At 40.8% G+C, this 8,753-nt stretch overlaps 1 protein-coding gene across 1 annotated transcript in view; it reads right to left on the bottom strand.

The window, feature by feature from the left end:
* LOC136431196 (DNA repair protein RAD50.L-like) overlaps nt 1–8,753 on the bottom strand; it is a 33,071-nt gene that overhangs the window by 10,469 nt on the left and 13,849 nt on the right. The window contains exons 6-15 of the mRNA XM_066422497.1: nt 8,512–8,643; nt 7,783–7,894; nt 6,765–6,882; nt 5,951–6,113; nt 5,152–5,373; nt 4,545–4,670; nt 3,476–3,653; nt 2,045–2,213; nt 1,359–1,446; nt 562–708 (exon numbers count right to left, since the gene is read on the bottom strand). Coding sequence (XP_066278594.1) covers nt 562–708; nt 1,359–1,446; nt 2,045–2,213; nt 3,476–3,653; nt 4,545–4,670; nt 5,152–5,373; nt 5,951–6,113; nt 6,765–6,882; nt 7,783–7,894; nt 8,512–8,643 — 1,455 coding nt within the window. The remainder of the gene's footprint in view (nt 1–561; nt 709–1,358; nt 1,447–2,044; nt 2,214–3,475; nt 3,654–4,544; nt 4,671–5,151; nt 5,374–5,950; nt 6,114–6,764; nt 6,883–7,782; nt 7,895–8,511; nt 8,644–8,753) is intronic.

An 8,753-nucleotide genomic window follows, 5' to 3' on the forward strand; every position in this document is an offset into this window, starting at 1 on the left:
ATGATCTTGCTCATGAATAACTCCCAACCATGGTCTGGAGAAGTTTGGGAGGTCAAGGTCAGCTATGTAAGACAGGGGCTTTAACCACATGTCCATAAAGTCACATGCTACATAAACACTAGGTCAGTCTACCTAAAAAAAGCTGAGAAGACAGCCCAAAATCATAAAAGTCCATTTCCTAACAATGCTGGATCTACTGTTTACCAGTCCTGTTTGACATTACGAGTTTAAAGTCAAAACTGCAAACAAAACACAAAATAACTCTTATTGTGTATTGAGACCACCTGTTTATAGTGACTGTTTATGCTATGGTCCCATTTCCAATCCTGGGCCTGGCCAGGCTGTTTGCAAAAATGAAAAATAAAAATTGCATATCAAGAAAATACCACAATATTTTTAACGTTTTGTGTCATTTGTTGCCTTTACAATATTTTTCGTTCCCACAAGCTGCCTGGCCGGGCCTTGGAAATGGGACAGTAACATAAGACAGGTTTTACTTTACCCTTACATGTAAGTTTCTACAACTGTTACACCTGTTTTTATTCTCATCTTAGCTATTACCTTTTGCTTGATGAAGTCGACCAGTTCCTTCACCTCCTGATCGTCCCCGAAGCGACGTTCACACAGAGGACAGCTGGGCTCCTTCTGCAGCTCACTGATGAACCTGGTGTACAGGTGTCGTGTGCCTACCAGCGCCCCCTTCTGGTCCTGGTTGGAACAGCAGTTAAACATATTATTAACTTTTTTATTTGCAAATTCATGTCGGTAAGCTAATTGCAAGGGCACAAACAGTACAAAAAGGTAACAAGGGCACCATATGTCTATTCTATACATCAAACTAATATTTCTACATAGTATTACATATAAACTGTCAAGCAAAATTAGTGGACAATAATGTATCTTTTAGCCACAGCAGCAGTTTTACTCTATTCTTAAATCTAAACAAGTTACACACCAATGCGACAACGGGATCGTGAGTTATAGCTGCGAACGCGCAAACAAATGCATTCCCAATACTCCCAGAAGGAGGTCATCCTCCTTCCCGGAGTAATGAACTAAACCTATTGAGGACGTCTTTAAGTGACCAAATCAAGTTTTTTGAAAAAGAACCCAAACAGAAACAGCTACAAATATTTGTAATGGGCATGTTTCTATGTTGATATAAGATAGCACATACCGTGCATGTCTGTATAAACACTATGTTACCTGTTTTTTTTCTTTTTATCTATCTGTTTTTTTGTGTTTCCACATGTCCTTCCAGTATTATCTTGCCTGTATGTTTTATCTTATGTTTTGCGAAAATTAATCAAAAGAATGATTTATAAAAAAAATAAATAAAAAAAAAATAAAAATGTTACCTGTAGTTTCTGAATGTGGTCTCCCAGTTCATCCATCTCCACATCAAAGTCCTGGCTACCACAAACATCAAACAGCTGCTCCTCATACCTGTACAACACAGGATGGGCAGAACATCTTACAGGTACTTGGTCAATAGAAAGTCAATGTACTTTTTACATGGTGGCATAAGATGTCTGCCTCATGAAGGAGCTAAGGTAACTTTAATACAGAAAAGTTCGCGGCGGTTTTACATGTATGTTCGCGGTTTTCACGGTGACCGTTTTACCACGAACTTAAAACCACCGCCAACATTTTGTCCAATACTGTAGCAGTTTGTAGCTATAGCACTGCCGCGATGTTAAAACCACCGCGAACACTCCATTTTCGCCTTAGCGCAAAATAAAATCTGCGAGAACTTAAATGCATTTACAGTAATATCCTCTTGCGACAATCGAAGATATGTGTTGATTTTGATTTACCTGCCGCCACCATGACACTTTAATGAACAAAGAAACAAACAAACAAACAATTAATGATGATGATTTCAAATTAACAGGGTTATAGACTTGGAACAAATAAAAATCAAACGGGCCTAAAAATAGTCTGTCGGACGCTGGGAGTCCCATAGGGCCCCTCCCCAAAAGTGCAACAAACGGCCATGAAACTTCCCACCAGGACATTGGTCTGAAAATGTTGCAAAACTGACTTGTCCAACTCCTGCTCCCTCTTCTTGAGTTGTTCCGTCAGCATCTTCTTCCTGGCCTCGAGAGACGAGACCTCCTGGTGGACCTTCTGTGTGCGGCGCTGGCTCTGGGCGATCTCCTGCTGCTTCTTACTCAACCACTCCACCAGCTCTGTCTTACTGGGGAAGTGTCCTGTAGGGTACAGAGGTGTGCTCATTGAATGAATAAAAGACCTTTATTGCACGTTTATGCTCTGATGAGCTAAGTACAGGTCATGGTAACAAGCAGAAGTATAGTTATACTCATCTGATAACAAAAAAAATGCGATATCTAACTACATCTAAAAACTAATTAATACCTCTATCTACATGTTCAATTTCTTCTCGCTTCTTAAGGCAATTGTACATGTATGAGCATCCAGGGTTTATGAGATATGGCTTGTCTAGTTTCATAAGGAATACAAATTTTTCTAAGCTATCTAAATAGCGAAAAACAAGGAAATTTAGCTTCGATACAATTAAAGAGGATATTCCTCTAAATTGTTGTATAGTGTACCATCAACAACAAAATGACACTCATCCTCAATCTTATCTAAATCACAATATTGGCAAGTTCTATGCTCCAAAGGAATGCGGTTATGTTTGTAATGTTTAGATATTTCTCTTCGAAGTAAGTATCTTTAAAAAAAAAGTTTAAGTAATCTGTATGTTCCTAGTTTCATCAACAGCAACGTAATTTTCAAAAAAGACACATTTGTCATATTGCTTTTGCTAAGTATGCTACCAGCCTCATTTGTTTGTCAAAAACACTCATAACATTCGTAACCAGAGCTCTCTCCAACTTTAAATTTTTCTTCATCCCCTTCAAAATGTGAGCATCTGATATCTTTGTTTTCTTAGTGTAGGGTGTCCAAAAAGTGTCCAAAAATATGTTAGCGATTTTCATGGTGACCACTTCACAGCGAACTTAAGGAAACCCAAGTAATATTAGTAATTGGATTTTGAAAGTCAATTTATTCTTTGCGTTTCTATACATGATTAGTTCAAACAACACTATCACAATGTATAGCAACATCCATGATGTGACATTGGTGTGATGTGAGACCTCACTGAAAGTGGTCAAGGGGTTTTTTGTAGGCTAGCGAAACTAAGGGGATCATTGTATGGCTCGTTTCTGCGCAGTTTTAAAATGCTCAAAGTGTGACGTTATTTCACAAATGTCACTACCATAAAGATTTCAGCATTTTTTCTATTTCCATTTTTTGGGGCCCTAATATTGCTTTGGTTGCCTTTAAAACTACTGAGAAAAGTGTTTCCATTTAATATGTGACTGTAGTGCTACTATTGTTTCAAACATGAACTTTTAAACCGACGCGAACACTCCATTTTCTCTCTACCACAAAATCAAATCCCCACGGACATTTCTGCATTTACAGTAGCCTGCTCCCTACTCACCCATGAGGTCGGTGAGTTCAGACTGGTGTCGCTGCTTCAGTTTCCTGATGCTGTCCTCCTTCCCCACCTTGTCTTTCCGCAGCATCTCCAGCTGCGTGCGCACCGACGACTGCAGGTGCATCTGGTGCAGCTCCGCATCCAGCTGGCCCAGCTGTCCATCCAGCTGTCTCTTCTCGTTCTAACAAACAACACGAAATCAAGTTTAGCCCTCTGCTTAGACGAGTTGAACTCCTTCCTATACACAATATGGCAGCTAGGGCGGTGACTAGGGGTGGATACCGGTTTGCTGGACCTGAATCGGACCTTTATAACATCCAAGAACCGAGTCCAAAAAACCTGAAAGCTAAAACCTGAGTCCAAAAAAACCTGAACAAAGTTAAACATCAATTTTTAAATCTTGTTTGATAAAAAGGGTTTTAAGACTCTCCTCTGTCAAAAAAGCATTTAAAATAAGTGCAACATTCAAATATCAAACACTGGTTTGTCTTGAAAGTCTTCTCACCAAGAAACTTTTATAGTTGTGTGTGTCAGTATTGATTCTCTATGCTTAATATTGGTCTAATAAATCAACTGGACAGGATCAGGTCCAGGTCCGGACCTGAACCTAAATCTCTGGACCTAAACTTGGACCTTATCAAGCCGAACCGGTATCCACCCCTAGCGGTGACCATCTCCGTTTCCCAAGCCCAGCAAGCACACACAAATTATTTGATACAGCAGAGGGCTAGTCCACTACTTCATCTTCCATATACCCAAAAGTGCTAAGAGTGTTAAGCAGAGAAGCAGTATGTACCACTTTTGGCATTACTTTGGTTGGGAAATCAAAGTTGAAAAAATATGCCAAATGAATACAAATTCAGACAAAACCTTTATAAATGTATATCAACATTGTGATAAAACTTTGATTCAACCTTTTGACAAAGTCAGTCCAATAACACTTTGATGCTAACTTCCTCGAAGTAAACTTTAATTCTTTTTGTGAAACATGCTGAATGTCAGAAATCTACATCTATGCTTGAACGGAAAAGTTCTGCTACTGTATTCTACGATGAGATGACAATGACCTCACCTGCAGCTGCAGCACCTCCTCCTTCAGCTGTGGAATGTGGGCAGACTCCTCCACCTGCTGCAGCTCACGCTCCTTCCTGGCCAGGTCCGCCCCCAGGCTGGCGATCCGCTCTGTGGAGGCATCCACCTGAAAACAGTAAAGGCCATAGTGCCATCAAAAAGGGAGAGAAATCCACCTCCAGATTAATCCAATGCACCTGTTTCTTCCTGGCCCTTGCATAAGCCAATACATACATTTGGTGCCAACAGGCTACCTTGGACAAACATAAAGAATACAACACGGTGCATTTCATATCACCTGAGGTGCAAGGCCGACGTGCAAAGACGGGTCAGAGACTGGGGAGTGATCTGACCCACAAGAAGTGCGTTCAAACTATTCAATGGAAGCCCGTGGGATGACAAGCATAAGCCAGTGGGATACTGTAAAATACAGACTAGTCCAGAACACCCGTATCAAATGTTATCACAAGCCAGATATACACCAGGAAAGATTGATCATCTTTCTGCAAAATTTAAGTGCTGTGAACTTAGATTTATTTACAGCAGATTTATTTTGCTGTTGCACGTAACACAGGTACAAGTGCTAAATGTTCCAGCCATTTTCCTACCTTGCTGAGCTCAGTCTCTATCTCCCTCCTCTCCCGTTTGTTCTTGTTCATCATGTCCTGTTTGAGCCGCTGGGTCTGCTCCAGTTTGGTCTTCGTGTCCCGCAGGTCGTCGACCTTCTTCTGCGCTGCGGCCTCCTGCTCCTCGTAGTCCCGCTTCACGCTGGTCGCCATGGCAACTGCCTCGTCTATCCGCTGCTTCATGCACTCGTGGAAGCGCGCGATCTGTGGTGGCGTGACAAAGTCGTGAGCGCTAGCTTCTGTTGATTTCTAAATAATTTGTATTTGTAACTTGTTTTGTAGTTTCTAGTTGACAGTGTACAAAAGTTATTGTACTCTATGTTTCGTCTATTCTTGTTTTGTAGTTTGTAGTTGACTGTACAAAAGTTACACTGTATCTTTTGTTGCATTTCTCCTTTTGTAGTTGATTATACAAAAGTTACTGTACTTTTCGTTGCATCTATTCTAGCTTTGTAGTTTGACTGTACAAAAGTTACAACTTTTTGTTGCATCTATATTGGAAAGTTTATTACAAATTCCTGCCCGTAGGCTAATTGCAAGTACATGTACATGTAACACTGAGTGGACGGACAGACAATGATGAAAAACATAACATATGACTACGTACTCTAGTCTTTACTGATACTAAGTTCTAACTTATTGGGTTTGACTTCTTTTTCCGAGACAGTGGAAGACGAATGATCCCACTTTTTCTGTAATGTGTGGGTTTTGTGGTGTTAAAGGGAGAGTAGTTTTCTTATAAAGTAGTATAAATAAAGCTTGTATAATCCAGCCCACCCACCCGTCTGTCGTTGAAGGGTGCAGAGCTGAACCCCTCCAGCCCCAGCTGCTGAGCCAGCTTCAGCACCAGGTTGTCTCTGTCCTGGATGTTCTGTTGGTGCAGCGTGGCCTCCTGCTGCAGTTTACCCTGCTTCACTAGGAGGTCTCCTCGCTCGCGCCCATACCTGGAAAACAGGAGGAACGATTTCTGTACAGGCATCTCTAGGTCAACGCAATAGAGTCAAGCAAAACACTGGTCAGAATGAAGACCTCCTAACCACAGTAAAGAAACGAAATCTGAAGTGGTACGGCAACGTGTACACATTTATCTGGACTAGCCAAAACGATCTTTATACAAATCATGTGACATAACTGCCATGGAGTGAAATGCAAGGAAGCTTGAGCCACGATTCTTTGAAACACAAATAGAGACCACAACATGGTGGACAATTTTCGTTGCCAGGACATCATCTTCGCTGAAATGAAAACCCTTTTGATGTAAACTAAGATCAGGACTGAATATGCTCCATAGCGTATGATTGTCATCAAAAAGTCTCCCACCTCTACTAATGCCTAGAGTAAAAAAGTTCAAAAGTTCAGGATATGCATATCAAAAAAGGCGGTTGGGTGCTGCTGTCAATCAATTTTGGGTTATGAATGGCCCTAGGGACCGAAAAAAAGTGGTTGTTGGTTGGGTAAAACAGTTGGTTGCTTAGCAGAGGCTATGTAAAATCTGATGCGACTGTTTCAATGTGGTTTATAACTGCAGGTGGTTGGCTGCACCAGGTGGTTGGCCAGTCAGGTTCAGGATATATCTGAAAGTGACCTCCCCTGACCTTTGCCCCTCCCTGGTGACCTGGTCCATCCTCATCTCCAGCTGCCGTACAGCATCCTCGTTCTCTTCCACCTGCCCCTGGTGCTCGCTCAGCTGTCTCTTCAGCTGCTCCGTAGAACCTGACAGGTCACAGGTACGGGATGGTCACACATCAGGGCTCGAAATAGTGGGTGCATGTGCACCCAGTGCACCCAAAATTGGAGCTGTGCACCTAATTTTTGACTGTGGGTGCACTGGTGCACCTATATATTTTTGTAGCCTATAGGGTTAAGGTACTATTGTACACTAGTATACAGAATATTCTTGAAATGTAAGTATAAAAAACAGCATGATAACTTTTTGCTGTACTTTATTTAATGTATTATTTGTTTGAAATTTTAAAGTTAGCTATAGAATTACAGATTGAAGTTCTTAAGAAAGGCAGCAGCGTTAAACTTTGTAATTATGTTCTGAAGAACATTCAACTTTATTTTATCTGGTGCACCCAAAATTCTTTCTGTGCACCCAATTTTTTGACTTGGGTGCACCAGTGCACCTATTCCCAAAGATGAATTTCGAGCCCTGCACATTGAACACAGGTGATAGGTACAGGTAAATCTTCCAGTGGATGGTCACAAATCTAACACAGGATAATGACACAACAGATCTAAATCTAGACTATGCTAAGTTTATATTTGAATGTAATTGTAGAACATTGTGATGCCATAAGTTCTATGTACGGGTCAATCTTCAAGTGGATGGTCACACAATAACCACAGCATAATGACACAGATTTTGATTGAGTCTATATTTCATTGCAACTGTTCAATACTGTTTTGTATTGTATGATCCCTTGACCTGACTGTCTTCCATGAAAAGCAGTAGTTAGGCTGATTGCAAGTCTTGCAAAGTGAAATAAAGGCACAACAACAAGCTTTTAACTTTTCTTTAGTACAGAGTTTATTCTAACATTTTTCATCAGCACCAGTGTCTGACTTGATAGAATAAAGAGGTCCTGAGAAGAGAATCAGTTTTCCCACCTGAGAAGATGTTCTCCAGGTTGTCTCTAAGGTCCTGCATGTCTCTCTCCATCTGTGTCTTCCTGCTCTGTAAGCTGCTGATCCGTTTCTCAAGCTGGTGGATCTCATTGGCCTGCATGGATTAAGAGTCAGAAGGTGTAATTAGCATGTCAAAAAGTCTAAATAACTGTATTTACCCTTTGCCACAAATGTAGGACTGTTAACAATGACCCTGTGAATAGTTTCATCAGGTTGGTAAGTTACTGAATGAAAAGACTCTTTGTATGCAACCAAGTGTTTCATTCAACCGACATTTAAGGACTTTGGGGACTGCATCTGTACGTAGCAACACCTATAGCTGCAGTACAAAGTGAACCAGTAGGAATTGCCCTGAGGAAGGTGACAGACGGTCATTGAAATGTCGGTTGAATAAAAACACTTGGTTGTGTACAAAGAGACTTTTTATTCAGTAAACAATGACATCACAATATGCCTGTCTAAAATGCAATACACTACTACTATACTGTAACACTAGCAACTACAAAATACATTACAAATATAAAAATGCACTGTTGCAATTCTAATAAAATCAAAATCAAATCAAACTGCAAGGGGAATTAGAAGATCATTCACAGTTTTTACTTTTTACTCATCTTTTAAATAATATTCTGTTAATTTCTGTTCATAGATTTTGAAAGCTATCTTGTCAACCGCATTTTGAAGTGAACTTAAGAGGAAGTTCTATGTCACCTTGGCGTTGATCTTGTCGATGCGTTCCTCCACTGGCTGCAGTTCCTGTCTGATCTGCCGGATGGACTCCTTGCTGCCCGCCAGCCGACCTTCTGTCTGGGACTGCTGCTCTTTGATCTCAGCTGCCTTTTCCTAACCGACGTAAACAAGAGATGATGAATTCTAGCAGCTAGGGCTGTGTACCAACATACCAAACCCGTACCTGTAAATTGTTACAGGCACAAACCTTGACCTTAAGTGTA

This window comes from Branchiostoma lanceolatum, chromosome 3, assembly GCF_035083965.1.
Source record: "Branchiostoma lanceolatum isolate klBraLanc5 chromosome 3, klBraLanc5.hap2, whole genome shotgun sequence".
In the NCBI taxonomy this organism is placed as follows: domain Eukaryota; kingdom Metazoa; phylum Chordata; class Leptocardii; order Amphioxiformes; family Branchiostomatidae; genus Branchiostoma; species Branchiostoma lanceolatum.